At 49.6% G+C, this 20,307-nt stretch overlaps 3 protein-coding genes across 3 annotated transcripts in view; 1 reads left to right on the forward strand and 2 right to left on the reverse strand.

Annotated features, from left to right (window-relative positions):
- LOC135819520 (uncharacterized) overlaps nucleotides 1–2,390 on the reverse strand; it is a 10,522-nt gene extending 8,132 nt beyond the window's left edge. The window contains exon 1 of the mRNA XM_065332747.1: nucleotides 1,931–2,390. Coding sequence (XP_065188819.1) covers nucleotides 1,931–2,211 — 281 coding nt within the window. The 5' untranslated portion in view covers nucleotides 2,212–2,390. The remainder of the gene's footprint in view (nucleotides 1–1,930) is intronic.
- A 5,430-nt stretch (nucleotides 2,391–7,820) lies between these two features.
- LOC135819522 (alpha-(1,3)-fucosyltransferase C-like) lies at nucleotides 7,821–10,726 on the reverse strand. Its single transcript, XM_065332748.1, has one exon. The coding sequence runs from the start codon at nucleotides 10,369–10,371 to the stop codon at nucleotides 8,914–8,916; it is 1,458 nt and encodes a 485-aa protein (XP_065188820.1). The 5' UTR covers nucleotides 10,372–10,726; the 3' UTR covers nucleotides 7,821–8,913.
- Nucleotides 10,727–14,528: 3,802 nt separating this feature from the next.
- LOC135819523 (uncharacterized) lies at nucleotides 14,529–18,245 on the forward strand. Its single transcript, XM_065332749.1, has 2 exons — nucleotides 14,529–14,921; nucleotides 16,108–18,245. Exons 1-2 carry the CDS (start codon nucleotides 14,670–14,672, stop codon nucleotides 17,344–17,346), a joined length of 1,491 nt encoding a protein of 496 aa, XP_065188821.1. The 5' UTR covers nucleotides 14,529–14,669; the 3' UTR covers nucleotides 17,347–18,245.
- The last annotated feature ends 2,062 nt before the right edge of the window (nucleotides 18,246–20,307 follow it).

A 20,307-nucleotide genomic window follows, 5' to 3' on the forward strand; every position in this document is an offset into this window, starting at 1 on the left:
ACTGAACTCATTTACAAAGCACGCTCTCGGTGTGCTAAGAGTGCTCCCATGCCATGGAGGGGGGGGGGGGGGGGGGCAGAGCAGAGTGCACTGTTGCAATGTGCACATACACAATAAATCAGTATACACACTAAAACCTGTGTTTGCCGGACCCTGTACCAAGCAGAATCCTGTATTGACCAGACAAATTTTCATGCACCAAAGTGCTGTGGATAGAACGTGCACCCCCCCGGGATCAAGCGGAATCCTGTCATATCAGGACAGTTTCCGCTGCACCAAGGGCGTCCGGTTAGGGCCGGTTTTACTGTGCACCGTTTGTGGCTTGGTAATAAACTCAGGCGCATCAGCACTCGCAAACGTTCAAGTGCTTTTCTCCGCACTGAACAGTCTTTGCCAGTACGTCGGTCTTGTCATCAGACGGCTCCAATCTATTGTAAATCAATAAATATTCAGCGCATATTTATTTTCGGCTATTTTCGGCCCGGTCATGTTTGGCCGAAAATTTGTTTTGCAAGGTTCAGTGTGACAGTGTATACAGGCGACAGCAGTACAGGCCGAAAATTTGATGCGGCCGAAATGGGTTTTAGCCCTGGGACTGGGAGGCCGATATTTGAATGGGCCAACATTTCGTAGACTTACAGTAATCGAAATCATTAAATTTTATCATTTTATGCTGGGTCCCTCTTGCTTCCTCTCTAGAGTATACCATTGCAATGTTCACTTACCCTTTGCACAACGGTCCGGTTTAGGGGACATCTGGCAGTATTGATAATTTCACGGAACGAAAAAAACTTAAGTTACGACACTCCGCAACCCGCCCGCCCGCCCCCAGAACAAAAAATATACTGGGAGGACAGCTAGAGCGGATTGATTTTTTCTGCTATCAATGTTTTTTTTGTCAAAATATTCGAGCTCTCCTCGCCCCCGCTTTTCGTTTTGTGTAAAAGATCGATCATTATAATAATAATTGTGGACAGCCCCATTCAAGACACATAGCCAACCTCCTCTTTATGTCGCCAACTGAGCACTGACGAGACAGTGGCAGTGGTGTTGGAGTGACCAGTTGACAGGCAAGCTGTCCCACCAGCTAGCAGTCTTCTTAGATTTTTCTTCTTAGATTAGAATCGTATACAATGCTGCTCAATGAAATCCAGTTGTGTCACTCAGGCTAGTTTGCGCCTTGCATCAATCCACAGCCCAGTGTTAGCAGGTCTAGGGCAGGCTGGCATGGCAGGTCACAGCCAGAGTTACGCAGCAAGCATGACTCCCACGCAGAGATTAATTTAAGTCCATGTTTGCATCTGATCCGGAATAGGCATTCCAGCAACGGTTGACCACCCATTCGCATTCACCAAACGAAAAAAACACCCATTTCTATTTACAGACCTACGCAATATGAACAATCACTAGTATTTTTCTTTATCGCTAGATAAGACCTGCACACAAGAAACGTCGCGCGCGTGCGGCCATTCTCCCCACGACGTGTCACCGGTGCACCCACAAGACCGTGGACCACGTCGTAACTGACATAGATAGGGACGTTTCGCAACACTCTCGCGATCCTGGCCACCATGCGAACATGACAAAAATCAGGATGTTTACGCGGCGGACTGCAGGAGCCAGGTGTCGAGGTGTTGAGCTGCGATTTCCGGGAGGGTTTCTATTCCCGGTGTCCGTACTCATCGTCGTGCATTCGGGAACGTAATGTTGACACCATTTCATGTTCGCTATCGGCACGCGGCCGGATAGTCACCAATAGAAATGCACAGACTAGCCAGCGTTCGGGAAAGGAATTTGACTAAATGCCACACCACCAGCTAACCTGGACAAGTAATTATAGCGAATACTAGTAAGCAAGAACCACCACCTCCACCAACTCCGCACAAGTAAACCAAAAGACAGAGCTGCGAAACAGAAATTGAATTCTTACTGGCAGTCGCTGGTGCATTCGACATGGCCCTCCAGCTGTACTCGGGTGGGGCTATTGGCCAGCGCATCGGGGCACAACTCCTTCTTTAGCGCCGGCAGGCCAGTGGCGCTTCTCGGGCAGGTCGAGCTGGATCGGCACGAACAGGTTTGCTGCGCCAGAACCAGGTTGTGCGAGACGGGCGCCGCACATGATGACGACGACTGCGCGCTGCCCATCAGCGCCAGGTCCAGGGACAGGCATAACCCGACCACAACGAAAAGCGTCTGCTCCGATCTCGCCATCTCCTATGATATCCGAGCGCGAATTATGGCGACAGTGCGACGATCGATACCTTATCACAGGCGAGACGACACGCCACAAATCCTACTCAGCGAGTCCTAGCGTCTTTTTTCACTAAAGCCTCAGGTCTGAACTGAAGTCGACGGAGCGGGTGCGGGTGTGGAAATATGTCTGCTTTTGTTTTTGATCTCCGCTCGATCGCCACAGCAAACTCGTGTAGAGCTAGCTGTACTACGCGATACGACTACGAGGGTCTTTGCAGCGCTAGCGTGATTCTTGATGTGCTGGCTGTTACGTCATGACCTGATGTAGCGTGGGTGCCCACTGCCCGACCTGATCTCAGATCGAGTGCGTCCCTTTGCACGCACGGGGGTACGGGCAGTCGTTCGTTTGAAGGACCATCTCGTTAGTTGGTGTGCGTGGGCAGATGAGTTGTTGGCCTCGCAACCGTACCCTGGCCTAGCCTAGCATAGCGCCTGAGCATGAGTTGAACCTAATAATATTATTAGTACTTGTGCTGTGAGTTGCGTTTTATCTACACCGCACCCTGCGCTGACTCAGTGACTGTACAGCATCATCACATCATTAGAACCATGATCACTGATGTCGATCAGGCCAGAAAACTGGGCAGGTAAAGGGTTGACCCTCACCTCTCGCGAGAGAGAAGACTCTGCGATCTGTAGAATGGTGGCCAGGCTCAGGACATACATGTACATGTACATGAGATATAACATTACACTGTCTGTAGGGTGTGTAGTAGATTGTACTAATGTAGTAATAGTAGGTAGTGTCGACATGTCCTCCGTCAACATCACTAAAAAATCAACCTCATCTTCTGGATTTTGACAAGGGAGGTAGCATGAACCATACCCAGAACTCACTACAGTCCACCTTTCCTTGTCTTGTTTTTCTTTTTCCACCGTAACCGATAAGGCAATATCCATGGTCGGCCAGGTAACGTGGACCTGAAGACAAGGCTGGCTTACGGCTATGTGCCGTTACCTTTTTTGAATGTACATGTACATGACTGTACATTGTTAGATTGACAGCATGACACAAGATGGAGGACACATCCAGGACCGATCAAAGAATGCACGACGGACGTAAGGAGTAGTCTCCAACCCCCCCCCCCCCCCCCCCTAGCATAATGAGAGTCAGAACCGGGTTCAACACCCGTATGGTTCAAACGGTCCACGGGGACAGGGGCTCTGCCAACCGCGGAAGGTTGTACTTGTAGTAAGGTCACTGTTTCCGACCACAGTGTCCTCCACCTTGAGAGAGCGAGATAGGGAGGGAGGGAGGGAGGGAGAGAGAGAGAGAGAGAGAGAGAGAGAGAGAGAGAGAGAGAGAGAGAGAGAGAGAGAGAGAGAGAGAGAGAGAGAGAGAGAGAGAGAGAGAGAGAGAGAGAGAGAGAGAGAGAGAGAGAGAGAGAGAGAGAGAGAGAGAGAGAGAGAGAGAGAGAGAGAGAGAGAGAGAGAGAGAGAGAGAGAGAGAGAGAGAGAGAGAGAGAGAGAGAGAGAGAGAGAGAGAGAGAGAGAGAGAGAGAGAGAGAGAGAAGAAAGAGAGAGCTTCTGCGGTGGCTGTAGTTACAGTCCCTTCTCGTTGTCAGGAAATGTTTGCTTGTGCTACTCTTCATCCAGCTACTTCGAAGTAAATTCTTATTACGACTTTTAATGTTATAATTTTCTTGAGCTCAGGTTTTCCCCCTTCATTATAACTCAAGCGCAGTTTAGGGCGTGTTGGCTTATGATGTCCCTTCTTCTGTTTGCTGTTAGCATTTTATCGCTCCACAGGTACCCTCGATCTCAGGTACTCTAATATTTGTGCAATTGTTAATTTTGCTCCTGAATTGTCCTCCATGTTGCTTTGCTGCCGTCCTCCTCCTTCCTCCGCCCTTTTTCTTAATTAACCCCATTATCACATTCGCCTCCATTTAATTAGGCTTGTAGCCCGTGACACGGGCCGAGTGTACTTGCGGATTTAAATAAAAATATATATACATACGGCTCATCAGGTGTGCAGGAATGGACTCAGATGCGTTCCTGAATCGTGGTTTGACCGTATTGTCCAATGGTCTTGCCAGTATCGTCATCGGCATGCATGAACATCCGCCAACATCCTTCACAGTTGAGACTTTCAGCTCGTGCTTATCTTGGTTGCGTTCACCTTCCCCTCCTTATGTTATTTCTATAACTTAGAACCTTCCAAGTTGGAAGGCTGTTGGAGTGCGCATCCAAGATGTGCTAGAGCTGTTAGCCAGTTAGTTGTAGAACGTCAGTACTGTCGGTCAGTGTCGTGCAATGTTATCGCATGAGCTGATTGTTTAGTAACTGGTGGTGTTAGTGGACGGTATAGCTTACTTGTAGTTCCTTGGTCTTTCTCTTTGTATATATTATATATACATACATAAATCCGTTGATCCCCGAGCTGCAGAGAGTGGTCAATGTCAGAGACAGAGCTTAGTACATAGCAGACTCAGCGGAGGACGTTCAGGTTGGTTGTAACTCTGAGTTTCATGCCGTTAGGCAATCATCAGACAACTGATACTCGGGTCTACCCAACAGTATGCTTAGACACACATAGGGCCACAGGCATAAACAAATTTAGCGCTAAATCTGGTGTAAGGAATGAGGAGAAAGCTGGCGCGGGCCAAGGCGCGACAGTAGAAGTGCCAGGAGGGTGGCGGGCAACAGGCAGGCGTGACCGTGTGAGCATGAAAGCGCGGAAAGAGGGGATGGGGAGGCAGTGCACAGCAGATGGGAGGAGGTGCCAGGAGTATGGCGGGCAATGGGCCAGTGAGATTGCTAGGGGGTTTTGGGGTGACGGGCAGGCGTGAGCAGAGTGGCATAGCCAACAACAGGCCAAGGGATTGTGTTATTATACATACATACATACATCTACATACACACATACACATAATGTCATGTACATGTACCTGAAGTACAATGCACATGTAAATGCTATAGTGCTGTACATGTATGCCGGGTGACCAACACGTACAAGGTACTCTACCGGTAAAGAAAGAGGCTTCCGTTCATTGTGTTACTTGGGATGTCCAGGCAGATAGTGAAGAAGGTACATGTACTAGCAGCCTGAATTCACTTCAACTGGCTACGTGGAATGTTGTACCACAGTACCAGTACTTATTAACTGACAGATACATATTCTAGCTAGAGTGGCTTGCATCACTTTGAAAAGCCAAGGCGTAATACTAATAGTAATAGATAAGACATACGAGCGCATGCAGCGCAGGTGTAGGCCCTGTCATGTATTTTCTCTTCACTGAGACACTACAAAGGAGACTTCTAGGCACCACTATCATGGCACATGTCTAACAGACTAAGAGACTAAATAGTACAACAAACAATTGAGTTGACGCATCCACGACTAATACTACATGTAGTACTAATCTCAAGTGAGCCTCTCGACCTTCGGCTTGGGCAGTCAACCCAGTGCCCTGGCCCTGGTTATGATGATGCTGGCTCACAGCCAACCCTGGCCTGATCCATACTAACATGATTGTACACAGTACTTGATGATGCTGGCTCACACTCACAGCCAACCCACGCAAACCATGACTGTGCTGATCTGCCCACGCATCAAACAACTCTTATCTTTAAAGGGGAAGTTAAGGCAAAAATTAAAATTTCACCAGTTGTAGTCTTCGGGGTGCTGAGTCGAATGGTCGTGGTCCGAGGAAGCTGAGACGCTCCCTTCCTACTTGAATCCCAATCGAACTCGCGCACTTCCACCGAAACTGGGTGACTGCGCCCTACGAGATGGGGATTTGTATGCAAAATGTCACTAAAAGCGCCATTTCGTTCTTATAAAAGCACGGATGACCGCGATTGGCCCATATGTTGTAGTCTTTTGGACGCTGAGTCGACTGGTTTTGGTCCGAAAAGGCTGCGATGCAGCGTTCGCCCCTAATTCCCAATCGAACATGGTTGAACAAGTGGTCACGTGCTCCTGGGTGCCCAAATCACCTGGTCACCACGCCAGCAGGTGACAACTTTCACACCAAGGTTCAACTCGAGTTCAACTCGAGTGACAGGACTGCACCCAAAAAAGGTCAAACAGGCTAGTAATTTGTACCCTGCAGGCACGGTGACCAGGTGACTGGCGTACGCAGGAGCACGTGACCGCTTGTTCAACCATGTTCGATTGGGAATAAAGGCGGAACGCTGCATCGCAGCCTTTTCGGACCAAAACCAGTCGACTCAGCGTCCAAAAGACTACAACATATGGGCCAATCGCGGTCATCCGTGCTTTTATAAGAACGAAATGGCGCTTTTAGTGACATTTTGCATACAAATCCCCATCTCGTAGGGCGCAGTCACCCAGTTTCGGTGGAAGTGCGCGAGTTCGATTGGGATTCAAGTAGGAAGGGAGCGTCTCAGCTTCCTCGGACCACGACCATTCGACTCAGCACCCCGAAGACTACAACTGGTGAAATTTTAATTTTTGCCTTAACTTCCCCTTTAAAACTTACTTATAAGACTTTAAAGTCAATCTACGAGGAATCGGCAATGGTTACCTGTCCTCAATGGCCAAGCATCCATCACCCGGTCCCCCTCTCCCCACCACCAGCCATGTCCGCCATTGTACAAGGATTGCATCCGTACATCAGTCTGGACCCCACACTGCAATCCGTTTGCAAGTACATGTATACATGGTGCATGACGAGGCCTCGCATGACTACTCGTACACTGTAGACCAGGACTACACAAGACTACGCAAATAATTACAAGAGGCAGTAATAACCTACACAGGGCGAGGCAAATACATGTAGAAGCAAATCTGAATGAAGAATGATTCGACACTGGGTTAGGCACCCGAGTGTTCCTGTACTAGTAGTAGTACCCAAGGTTTCAGGGACATCATCGAGAAGTGTGGTCGTGAAGGCTCTCTGTACATACACAAATAGGAGATCCCCCAGATAGGCGTTAGCCTTTGGGTAATCCTGAAATAAAGATTATTATTATGTTGTAACCAATACAAACAAACAGCACCGAGAGTCGCAGACATCATCATCTGTTATTCTGACTTCCAGCCTTGGACCATTATCGTATCAGGCACGGATTCTCGACAGGGAGGCCTCGAGGGCCGACTCACCTCGAGACTGTGCGAAAATGATTAATTTTGACAATAGCCACCAATCCGAATACTGGCAGTGACATAGTATATTGTACATCTAATGTAGCAGCAACGTGTCCACACATACTAGTACCCGCTCAGTCAGGCTTTCACTCAATCCGTTGTGATGCAACTCTACAGTATACATACATGATGTAGCACCTCAAACTGATTTTTTATGAAAACATAATCGCATATTAAACCTTTTAAAACGAACACATGAGGATACGTCATCATGTTGGCTAGAAGCATCATTGTTCGCATACATGTACAGAGCTGGCAACTGAAATCCGACCCCCTGAGCGGTGCGCTCACATCGCAAAGAATGTGAACCCACCGCTCAGGGGGTCGGATTTCAGTTGCCAGCACTGTATGCGTACATGCTTCTAAAGGCGTCACATGACGCCCAGAATGGTCCGCCAGCTTCGGACCTTGCATGACACGACGCGGAAACTCAGAGTTAAAATGCAAAGGATTGCCTCGAACTATTGCAGACTTGCGTATGGTTGGAAATAAATAATTGAATGGCTTTGTTGCAGACAAGCTGCAGGTACAGTAAGAAAATGGTACTTGTAAGTAAATAAATATTAAAATAGTGACTCTTCAGTCTCTTCACACGCTAAACAGAAAGTATCCAGAACTACACGATAATAGTGTACCTGTAATATTGTCCCCACCGTTTTACATTGCATGAATAAAGAATACACAAATGTCGATTCAGCTTGTCTTATTGATTTCGGTTATCAAATTATTGTCTCCTCGCCGTTTACATAAATACTAGTTGAGCGTGCCACGGCGCATTTCTCAGTTAGCTATGGTAACGTGCCGAGTGTCGCTAGCTTAGACCCTCACTCTCTCTCTCTCTCAGATGTCAACCAAGGAGACATTCAGGTTCCGGATTTTCTTCCCTTCAGTCTCTGCGTCCAGATGCATGTACCAGACTGGCAGTAATACTGTGTACCTGGCGAGGTCCATCGCAGAGCTTTCACTGCATGCTCTTCGGTTCGCAAATATTGTGTGTCGCATCGGCTCTAAGGAGCTTCCAGCTGTGGCTCTGTTAGAGTCACCCGAACTGAGATGGCCTACACCTTGATCTAACCGCTAGGGATCCGTCAGCTCTTTAGCCAGCAGTTCTCACCAGAGTATGGTCATGATAAGTGAGCTGTGAGCATGAACAACGACGTCACTGGGTCAAACTTTCTTCGGCGGGAATGTTGGCACGTGATACAGTGAAGTATGTCGCCAGTGAAACACGTCGTGTCAAACCACTAAAAGGACTCCGAAAACCGCACACACATGCACACACACACACACGCGTGCATGCGCGCGCACACACACACACATGCGGTCACGTACTCAGATCCACGTGAACGGATATGACCCTTTCATTGTTCCCGGCTGCAGTGGCCGTCTGCAGGGACAGGTGAGGATGGATCACCTTGACAGCTGCCGCTATACATGTGTAGCAACCACCATAGCAACCTCCATAGCAATCACCGTAGCAACAACCATAGCAACCACCATAGCAACCATCATAGCAACCACCATCACAGCCATACAGCATAATTTTATGGTCGTGATCCTGTGGAAGCTGTCTCTTCTTTCACTGCACTCGCTATGGTTCCTTTTGGCACGCATGAGTGGTCGCCGGTCAGGACTCGTTTCGTCATGTTAGCAAGATTACCCGGCTTCTGCATCCTCTGCACCAGCTTGCACCATCCCTCCGGATCACTATCGTCGGGAGGTGCAAACATTCGCTTGAAGTCATCGGATATCTGCCCGGGGTCGGTGCGATACGACAGGAACGAGTTGAACAGGTTTTCGTCGGCAGCAATTTCCTTCACGCGCTCAGCAAGCTTTGCCGTCGAACGGAACGTGTTGACATTGAGCAGCGAGTGAGAGTTGGGCGCAAAGTGCCGGAAATCCGGCTTGTCCTCGTACCCGGTTACGATCGGTATCACGCCGTGTCTCCAGCCGCGCACCAGCTTCTCCGTGACGTAGTCCAGGCAGATGCTGTTCTCAATGGCGATGTAGAACTTGTACCGTGCCACCATGGCGCCGTCGTCGTTGTCGGGCAGTTCACGGTTGTGCAGGCAACGGCCGTAGCTATGGACATCGGCGTGCGTCATCAGGTCGCGCACGTAGTCCTGTCGCATGTTCTCCGCGTTGCAGTTGCTGGTGATGAACATGATGGCGTTGGGCTCGCGCTCGGCGAACGGCTTCACCGGCCGCCGCATCCAGCGCATGATGCACGACGGAAAGTAGCTGAAGAACAGGTCGCTGTCACGGCGATACGTTCTCAACAGGTTGTACTGGCCCATCAGGCCGTCGTCAGTCAGGTGCGAGTGCCCGCGGATGGGACTCTCCCACGACATCACCATGAACAGCTGCTGGGGAAAGCCCCTCGGCGGCAGGTCGCGCAGCTGCGTGTCCGTGTCGTGGAACTCCACAATGTCGGCGCAGGCTAGCATGTCGCGGTCGCTGGTGTAGAACAGAACAGTGCGGCATTGTCTGCAGTAGTGGAATGGCGTGGGCACTGGGTTGATGACCCTCTGCGAGTTCCAGAGTCGAGCCCAGCGAAGCACCACGAACACTTTGAGCCTCATTCCCATAACAGTAACCGTGCTGTTCCTTCGACAGGAGCTCGCGGAAATGTTTAATACCTGCCGCAGCAGAGCAGCTGACTTTGCTAGAGTTGCATTGTCCGGAGTGCTAGTGGCACCAGCCTTCTGAGGGCCGCACGTGGAGAGCTGGCTTATGACGACTGGCCAAGACCAGGTCGTATCGTGACCTGCGTCCGCCGGCCACGCATGGTGCACCGCCACCAGGAGGTCATCGGCCACATCCAGCGCCCCAGTGCGGACTCCCGTCCGCCAGCTGCTCACCAGGCGCGCCACAAAGCCGGCGGAGCGGGCGCGCAGCGCCTTGTGTACATTGGGCACACTGTCCGTGAATATCCAGGCGCTTAGCACGACACACACGCACAGTAACAGCACAACAGCAAAGCAGCCCTTCTTCCCTTCCATGGCTGCCGCGGCTTGTTTATTATCGACCTTGCTAGCGACCTGATTCTCTGTCACCGCGGAGTGAGCCCAGCTTCAACAAAACTCTGGTCGCCGTCTCCGTTCGAATGCCCTTCAATTGCTCTCTGACGATCGCGTCAAGCGTGAATCCCTCTTCGGAGTGAAAGGATGATGTGCCGCCGTTCACCTTTCTTTCAGCTCACAGCAAAGTAGGGCGGCGCATCCACTGCAAAGTGCAAGTACAGCCAGGTGCTAGAACGTAAATACCACGAGCGGTTGTTCGCACTGCCAAAGACAACGTCGATTCATTTGCTGCCTTGCGCACTGATGCTTTGGCGAGTTTGGGGTTTGGACACTGAGTCAGGCTGGGAGAGACAAGTCGATTCATTGTGCGACATACATCATGTAGACTACGGCACACAGCTCAGTGAAATCCAATCCAACGACCGAATCACGCGCTTCGCGGCCCTACACCTGCGAACACTGGGACGTGAACTGGCATGGCACAAAGCGCAAAATAAGCTTACTTGATTCGCGCTATCGGATTTCACGGAGCAGCACAGACAGTCACGTGCGCTTCGCTGTTCCTGCTCCTCCTATTTTCCAAGAGAGCTGATGCCGTCGGGTGACAGGTCCTTTTATTTGACAACCACCACAGTGCAGTGCCTCACTGACCGGCTGTCAAGCATGGCATCCTACTCCTAGGATCCTACATACATGTAGTCCTAGCAGTAGCACAGCATCACCACGTGTACACCACTCCGCTCCTCCTTTTTTCAAGTACATGTACGATGTAGATGTACAACTTACAAGGCTAATTATGAGGATACAGTCATGTACATGATTGTACAGCCACGGCCAGGCCACGTGCTCAGCTTTGGACCTATGTTCTCCGGACGATAATGCACAGCATACAGACAGCTAGCCGCCACTTGAACCACTGTGAGCACTGGTAGATCGGTCTACTCAGACGTCGACCCAGAATCTGCAAGTAATTACATGTAGTTGCCGAAGAAAGCCTATGCCGTTCAAGCCTTGCCTTCCCATCTTTGAAGAGAAAGTGACGCCGGAGACTACTTATAGCTCCGAACATAATTATCGGCATGCGAACGAAGAAATCAGCCTGAAGCCGAATCAGGGGATGGGACATCATGGGTGCCGAAGGTCGTTGACCATTCACCACGTTGTCACTTCTGGTAACACGGTCACTCCGAGCTATGATGTAGTGGCTTCGGCTTTATAAGAAGGTAGCTCTTGAGTCCGGCCACAACTCTCAAAGTACGATGTGATTCCTCGTATTTTCATTAAACAAAGCATTGAGTCATTTGAACTCGGATGGTGAGCCAATTTAATTATGGTAAAAAGGAGAAGGACAAAAGCGGACTAGTCGACTGGATATGATCTGGTTACGTTGGTGGACAGTTAGTCATAACTCGAAACATTTTATCCTTCTCCTTTTTGATTCATTTGAACAACTTTCTTGGAGATAAAAATGCTTTCTCTCTCTCTCTCTCTCTCTCTCTCCCCCCCCCCCCTCTCTCTCTCTCTCTCTCTCTCTCTCTCTCTCTCTCTCTCTCTCTCTCTCTCTCTCTCTCTCTCTCTCTCTCTCTCTCTCTCTCTCTCTCTCTCTCTCTCTCTCTCTCTCTCTCTCTCTCTCTCTCTCCCTCTCTCGTTGTTGTTGTTGTTGTTGTTGTTGTTGTTGTTGTTGTTGTTGTTGTTGTTGTTGTTGTTGTTGTTGTTGTTGCTGCTGCTGCTGCTGTTGTTGTTGTTTCAAATCTTTATTCTCACTATAGCCAGTGGCCAATAAGAGATGGTTGTTGTTGTTGTTGTTGTTGTTGTTGTTGTTGTTGTTGTTGTTGTTGTTGTTGTTGTTGTTGCTGTTGCTGTTGTTGTTACCGCTGCTGTTGGTCATTTTGTGAGAGCTTGGACAATTCATTTTTCCAGGCAATAAAGCAGTCTCTCTATCTCCTCTCTCTTTTTTCTCTCTCGCCCCCCCCCCTCCCCCCCCCTTCTCTCTCTCATCATGCATGCGTCACACTCTCATGTAATATTTCTATATAATAATAATAATAATAATATTAACTGGTTTTGAGGGAATAATAATAATAATAATAATAATAATAACTTTATTAGGATGACCCAAAGGCTGACCGCCTATCGTGGGGTCCGTCGCATTGAAGGATGATGGTACATATAGTATAAGATTGCCTGCTTCACACTCTCATGTAATATTTCTTTCCTTTCTTCGTCTTTTTGTGAGAACTTGGACAATCCACTTGTCCAGGCAAGAAGGCAGCAATGCCTATTCATTCTGGAGAAGTAAAATAGAATATACCAACCAACCAAGGACACACAAGTCACAGAGAATCTCAAAGACTAAGTACATTGTACATTTAAACGTTTGGGGAACCGAGGAGGTAAGAGCCCTCCTTCTTCCTTCTCCTTGTGTGGGCGGGCGTGTATTTACCGCCATTTCCCAAGGTGTGTTTTAACCAACTGTCGTCTTGTTACAGAGAACCCTAATCAGTGCATCACGTCTCACCTCGTCTAACGAACGGGGCCCTGAGAACGAAGGCGGTATCATGAGCAGCGGATCAAGGGCACTGAGGGGGTCGAGGGCAGTACCTTCGTCCCTGTGGTTTTCTCAGCAACCGCGGCGGTGTTGGTCGAGCTGCCTCCTCATTCCGAGTCAACTACATGTACATGTAAACACGCTGTACTTCAGACTTCAGTTCTCAAGAGACGTCCTTTGTGCTCTTCAACGGTCAGGGCTCACCACGACCATACAAAATTCAAAAAGCGTCGACCACCATTTTGAAAACATGGCGATGCCGCCAATGCCAGAGTTTGTGCAGTCATAGCGGCTACGCACCCGAGTTCATGCTCATCGATGTACAGCGATGTACAGTCTAGTCGTAAAATACCGGTATTTTACGACTCCCTGGTCTACTCTGTACAGCGAAGGGCCAGTGCCGAAGCCGCGGAATCTTGTTGTTTGATGTCGGGAAAGACACGCGGAGAAGACGTCCTTTCTCCAAGCCATCTTGGTCATTTTTCTCAATCCGCTGGTGGGTGTCGACCAAGATTATGTCCGTGAGGTACTGGTGAACTTGAGTCCTGGCATCTACAAGAATTTGCCGCGCCTAGCTAGCTAACCAATGTTGTCAGTAGAACTCAGCGTTTCCTGATCGCGACTCGGCACACTCTTTTCTGTTTGGCCTCGCAGCTTTCACGCTGCCGCGAGTGGGGAGTTTCCTGGCCACGAATGAATCCCTTAGTCATGACCATGATGAGAGGTGACTGGTATGATCCCTGACTGGCATGAGTCCTTAGCTTGAGTCAACACGAAGGTAAACTCTTCACTTGGAACGCTTGCTGTCTCCTCCGTCCTTTCTTGTTGCACTTGCAGATATGTGCACGGCTGCCAGTTTTTGTTGGTGCGCGCGGCGACGCACGGCCGACCTTGATGCCTTCAAAAAAGTAGAACAGCGGTTCTCCTTGGCCTATTCTCACCATCGATAGCTCATTTTCAAGGTCTTGGAATTCTCTATCGGTTTACCGTCCCCGATTTTTAATTTTCTCTTCATTCACTTGTTCGCACGCCTTCGCGTTTGAGTGATTTCACCATCCGATCTCAGCCAAACGAAGGCCAAATCGAAAAATTCGAGACGGTAACCCTCCAAAGACACACCTTCTGAACACGAATCCACAATGGCCTAATGTCTAAAACCAACGCCAAGCTCCACTCAGAAAACACCCCAGGAAACAGCCCGTTTTGCCGTGCGCTGATTGGTCAAATCCAAATGACCGTTATTGACGCTTTGTATGGTCGTGGTCAGGGAGTCGTCAAATACAAGTATTTGACGACTCCCTGGTCGTGGTGAGCCCTGACGCCGAGTGACGGACATCTTGTTGTTCGCGTTCTCATTGATCCTTCTTTTTTTCTTCTTTTTTTTCCTTCTTTTGTTTCAGTCTGCATAGGTTTTCTGGCACCACGCAAATGTCCATAATAATTATTATGTGTACAGCTCATGATGTACGCACGTGTACCACGTGATTTCGATCATCGTGCACGGGTGCGGTGTGCACATGTGCAGAGCTCCATATTTTGAGTTTTGAAAGTGAAAATTTTGATTTGGTACTTCGACTGCCAAGAGAGACAGGATCGGAGAACTTTGGCCGTCAGAGAGGCGTTCGTCCAAGCCAAAGCAGTTCTGCCCCTCCCCACAGCTGGAAGACACCGGACGAACAAGTTGACGTCTGTCTACTATTTGCTAGCCGGGTCGTGGGCGAGCTGCAAGATGAGCAACATTCAGAACTCTGAGAATTTGAACTCCTCGGCGAAGCAGCCTCTGCTCACTCGGCAAGCAGATTCTGATGTGAGCCTGCCGGACTATATCCACGGGCCCGAGGAGGGCGGCAGTACGAGTCGTTCTTCTGGGTCCGACGCGGGCCAGGTAGTGTTTCAGATCTCACCCAGGCTTGGTGTCAGTATCCGGCTGAGTGCTGTTGCAGTGAACATTGCCCTGTCAGTACTCACCGTATTAGCACAGGTAGGCACATGTGCAGTCATGCAGGTAGCTACACTACTATGCACGTGTAGGTAGGTACAGTGTAATTGTAGGTAGCCTTGTAGTGTAGGTGCATGTACATACATGTACCTAGGTACAGTCCTGGCCAGAAAAATCCGGCCTCATGAAAAAATAATGTCGCGGGGGGGGGGGGGGGGGGGAGAGAAAGAGAGGGGCCACATGGCCCTAACCTGTCCCCGGGGAAAATTGCCGAAAAAATCGCAAAACACGCGGCATAATATGGCATAATTTGCGGTGAATTTGCGGTAAATATGCGGTGAATGCGGCAATTTTCAGTGAGTATGTAGTGAAATCAATCAGTTACAAGTCTCTGGTGTAAGCACTCGTCATATTTGAGTAAAAAGCCGCCACGATGAGACGTTGCTGACCGAACAGTGCACTGTGTGTACGTGTAGTGCAACAAAAAAGTTCAAAAAACGCGGGGAAAATCGCGGAAAACGCGGTCTTTTAAAAAATCGCAAAAAAACGCAGACAAAAACGCGGCCGCGGAATCGCAATTTTCCCCGGGGACAGCCTAACATCACACACACACACACACACACACACACACACACACCTGTCCTGTAGAGCCACTGCCACAGGGGTCACGTGGGCCCCGGAGGGGCATCAGATAGGAAGATGGAGCACGCATCCTGATGACGCCGGAGATGGTGGAGCAAACGGAACCGGCGAGAACACACGCATACATGAGTGAACGAATTACGCTGCTGGGCAGTCGGGCGGGGGCCAGTCCTCGAGCACCGGTGACGACCGAGGCCTTGCGCAGTCCCGGCCGAAAGCAGCGGGCACACACAGCACAGTGCACAGCAGGCATCCTGTACATAGATTTCACAGGGCTCGGGAGGCTGAGGAGCGGAACAGCGGACTTGGCCAAGTGGTCTGAAATCCCAGGCGGTCACTCTCGCAGAGTGACCATTTATGGGCAATTCTGGGCTAAAACTAAGCCTAACAGTCTATACTTGTCACCATTTACTACGACCATTCAGATTGGTTACCATTATCTTTTCTAGGCACATGCACTACAGATAGCCGGGCAAGGCACAGCTGTTGAAGGGGATTTCCCGAACATAATTATCAGGATTATTTGCGCGCAATTGACCCGGGCCGTTGTGCTGTTCTCTACCTGTGTGTCTGTCTGTACATCCAGGTCGGCATGACGGTCACCTTGCCTATGTTCTCCAGCGCACTGGGCTCACACATGATCTGCGGCGAGCTGAAGCCCGTCGGCGACGTCTACTTCCTGCTGCTGTTCTCGGCGTTCTGGTTCATCGTCTTCTTCGGCGCTCTCCTTCTGCTGGCGCGCTTCCTGAACCCGGAGTTCTCGCTTCGTTCCAACGTTAGCCACTCCAACAGGGTGCTGCTCGGCAGCTTCAACGTCCTCAACGGCCTTCTGCTGGTGTTCAGCAGCCCGGACGATCGCACACCGGTGTTCCTGCAGCCGCTGCTGTCGACGATTATCATACCGTTCACCGTGTTCTTCAGCTACGTGATCCTGCGCAAGAAGGAGAGCGCGCCGCGTCTGATCTGCTGCCTGATCGTCATCATCGGCCTCGTCATCTCCACCGAGCCAGTCATCTTCAACATTGACGGCCAGGGCAGCAGTGGGCCGGTGAAGACCAAGGCCATCACGCGCTTCGTCTGGAGCTGCGTGTTCATGATCGGCTTCGTACCGCTGGCCATCAACAACGTCGTCGAGGAAAAGCTGCTCAAGCAGTCGGCAAAGAAAGCGGAGGCTTGCGGCGGCGAGGCGGCAAAGGAACACGACGTCAACGCGCTGCTGCTGATGTTCTGGATCAACTTTTGGACGTTCGTCCTGTACGTGGTGCTCTTCTGGGTCGACTTCATCCCGGTCTTCGGCACCGTCAGTGGCTTCCACGACTTCAAGGCGCACATGAGCGACGGCATGCGCTGCATGTTCGGCAACCCGCGAGGCCCCAGCGAGTATTTTGCGAACGTGAGCGCGAGCTGTGCGTCGACGCTGAACGACCCGACGCAGTTCAACCCGGACCCGAGCTGCTCGGTGCCGGTCAGCTACTGCTGGATGTTTGTGACGTTCTACTGCCTGGCCAACCTGTTCAGCCTGATGCTGATTAAGTACGCGGCCGGCGCTGTCTACCTGGTGGTAGTGCAAGGGCTGATCACGCCGCTTGGTGCCATCTTCTGGTACCTGTTCAAGATGGACCGGACGGCGCACGTCTCGTGGCACCCAGTCTACCACGCCGGCGCCTCCACCTACACGCTCATCGGCCTGCTGCTGATGGTGCCCGCCGTCGTGGCCTACAATGTCCTGGGCAGGCGTGCTGCCACCACTGCTCAGCAAGAGCAAGAGCAAGAGGCGGCCATTCGCGACGCCGAGCAGAGCGAAGCGCGAGGAATCCGGCTCTAACTGTTCCGCTGTCCAGGAACCGACGTCACCCTGTAAGTCAAGGCTTTATCGGCCACTGGGTCGTGTCTAACCGCCAATTCAGTGATATGATGCTATTTATTTTATTTATTTATAAATTTTATATACTCAATCTCCAGACAGCTAGCTGCGTCGATCTTGTTGTCGTCTCTGCAACATGCTTTACATGGTAGAGTGTGCATTGGTCATTCTACAGAGTAGCGCTAGTCTGAAGGTCTTATCAAAATAATGATCATCACGATACACTCGGATCACCGGGCACCCTTGCCTCTCGGTTTGCACCCATTGACAAAGAATAATTCTGATTGTTAATTCTGGATGCAGTTCTACTGTAGGTGGGTGTTTCTGCCACCCGATCACTTTGACCTAGAGCTGTTGATTGTGACGTCGTTGCTGAGTTCGATCTTGTCCATCTTGGAGAATTCTTATCCTTGCTAAGCTACACAAGGATTTTAGCAGCAGCAGCAGCAGCATTATTTTTTATGCGCCTTTACATGTAGGTTTTGTGTAGTGTTAGATATTAGGATTTTTACCAACGGAAATAAATAGCAATTTCCTACTTGGAACTGTTTCAAATAGGGGTAGGAAGGTCTTCAGTCCAATCCACCCTTGCATTCTCTTCTTCCTTCTGTACTGGTGATTCCACTTCAACATACTTACGAGAATTCTCGTTTTGAATTTTTTGGCCGGCATTGTACATGCCGTGGCTCATTGCCTTTGTAGTTTAACTTCTTTTCTGCTGTCTTGCAGTTTTGCTTCATCTTGTATCCTCTAGTCTGAAATCTGAAGCACAAGAAAGTTGTGTCGTTTCTGAATATTTTCGTAAGGGGCCATCCGTAAATATAGATATTTATTTAGAAACGAAAACTAGTCGTTTAGGGGGAGGGGGTTGAGCGCCTGTTCGTTTCTCGAAAAATATCGATGCACAGTTTGTATGTGTGGGCACGTCCAGAAAAGAAAAGACAAAAATATCGATACGATGCATCGTTAGTATGTGTTCGTTTCTGAGGGAGGGGGGAGGGGGGTTGAAGAGAAACGACTAGTTTTAGTTTCTAAATAAATATCAGTATTCACGGATGACCCCTAACAATCATGCAGTGTTGATATTTTTCTTGTGTACCGGGTATTGCATATGCAAACGTCCATGCTTGAGTTTGTTCTGGATTCTGGACTCTCAGTCAGGGTGGGTGATTCTCTATAAACTGACACAAGTGCTGCTTCAAGCTTTGCTAAGCTAGTCTATAGACTTGGGCAGTTGGGGCTATTAAAGCAGCAGCAGCACGGTTCCGGTATGAATAAATAGAGCCGGGGACTTGAAAGTGAAAATTAGAACTTTTATGTACCCATAAAGTGAGCCCGGCCACACGCTCTCAGTCAATATTATTATTATTCATGACAAACGGTACATGATAGCTTCATTTATAGGAAAAGGTTTCAGAGCACCATACTCTTCCCCAGTCCCTCTGCAACAATATCGAACTGAGTTTGATAAGGGCCTGTTTGATTGTACGGATCCATCAGCCCCGGACCCGGATTCGCCAAATTTGTGCATGTTCGATTGTACGAATCCGGATCCCGAGAGCACGGATTCGGATCCAGTCAACCCACCTCCCAGAGACGGATTCATTTCGATAGTACGACTCGTATCTACTCAAAACTCGCAATATGCGTACACTAGGTCAAGAGTTTACCACAACGCGTACAGGTACTACGGGATGAGCTGTAGCAACGCGGTTGCTAAGGCCTTGAAACGGATTATCGGTTGTGCACATTCGATTGTATCCGTCCGATCGAAGTGATCTGGTCGGCGGGGATCGGGATCCAGTTTCTACAATCGAATGCAGCCTAAGAGTGGTCTGCTTTCTCTAAACCGTATACCAGGTATACCGGTATGATTGCACTAAAGGTTGCGATTGTGGCTAGTGACTAATTTTCACGCGCAGCATCAGAGAGCATGCAACCTCGCACCAGTAGGCATTGCCGTCAAAATCAGTTTGCAGCGCAAGAAGCGTACATCAGCTTTCATGCCAGTGATCAGTAACCGCACACTCCCTCCCCCCCCCCCCCCCCCGCGGCGGGGTGCTGCCGGGAATTCTACCAAATTGATAGATTGTAGACCTGCCAACCATACCATCTTATTCATCGTCACTGCTATTTCCGGGTTGGCCTTGAAAAGCACATCTCATTTCCCATTTCCAATACTAGAACTTGTTGGCCTTGAACGGGCCGGGGCACAGGAATAGAAGGGCTGTAAAAAAAAAATATGTTCAACTTCTAGTAATTCTACACAGTCCCACCACCGGTACAAGCACAGCCATGGAAATCTACATTTTTTGTTCGTTGAAGTAACGTTACACACAACGCATACAAGTTATACAATTACGGTAGGTTACAGACAGACAGACACGACATGACACGACATGACATCATTATTGTTGGTGATGGTGGGCTAACTCCCCGATAGGACAAAAGAAAATTAATAGTTGCGAAACACCAGCACAGGGGGAGTAAAAGAAATCATGAAAAAATGGCTAATATACAATCCACGCGTGTGAATAGAAAGCGTCGTCGCAAAGTATACAGGCTTCAAAGAAGCCCATTCAGGACGCACAGGTCGTCATAAATCATCTAGAAATGGGGGGGGGGGGTGGCTTGGGAGCGTACAGTATTATAACATACATTCGGGTGTCTAGAGGATTTCCAAGTCGATGTGACGCACCGACGGGAATTTGGCCTGCAAGCACGAAAGCGCAAACACAGACAGGAGAATTCAGGTTTGGTGGTGCAAAGAGTTGTCGCTACAAAGTAGGCATGTTACAGTCAGACCTCGCTTATCCGGTCCTCGTTTATCCGGATCCCTCGCCATCCGGAAGAAAATAGTTGGTTACAAATGTACAGCATATGCCATGCTTACATACAGTATGTGTGTTCGATTATCCGGTT

The sequence above is a fragment of the Sycon ciliatum genome, chromosome 6 (assembly GCF_964019385.1).
Source record: "Sycon ciliatum chromosome 6, ocSycCili1.1, whole genome shotgun sequence".
Taxonomy (NCBI): Eukaryota; Metazoa; Porifera; class Calcarea; order Leucosolenida; family Sycettidae; genus Sycon; species Sycon ciliatum.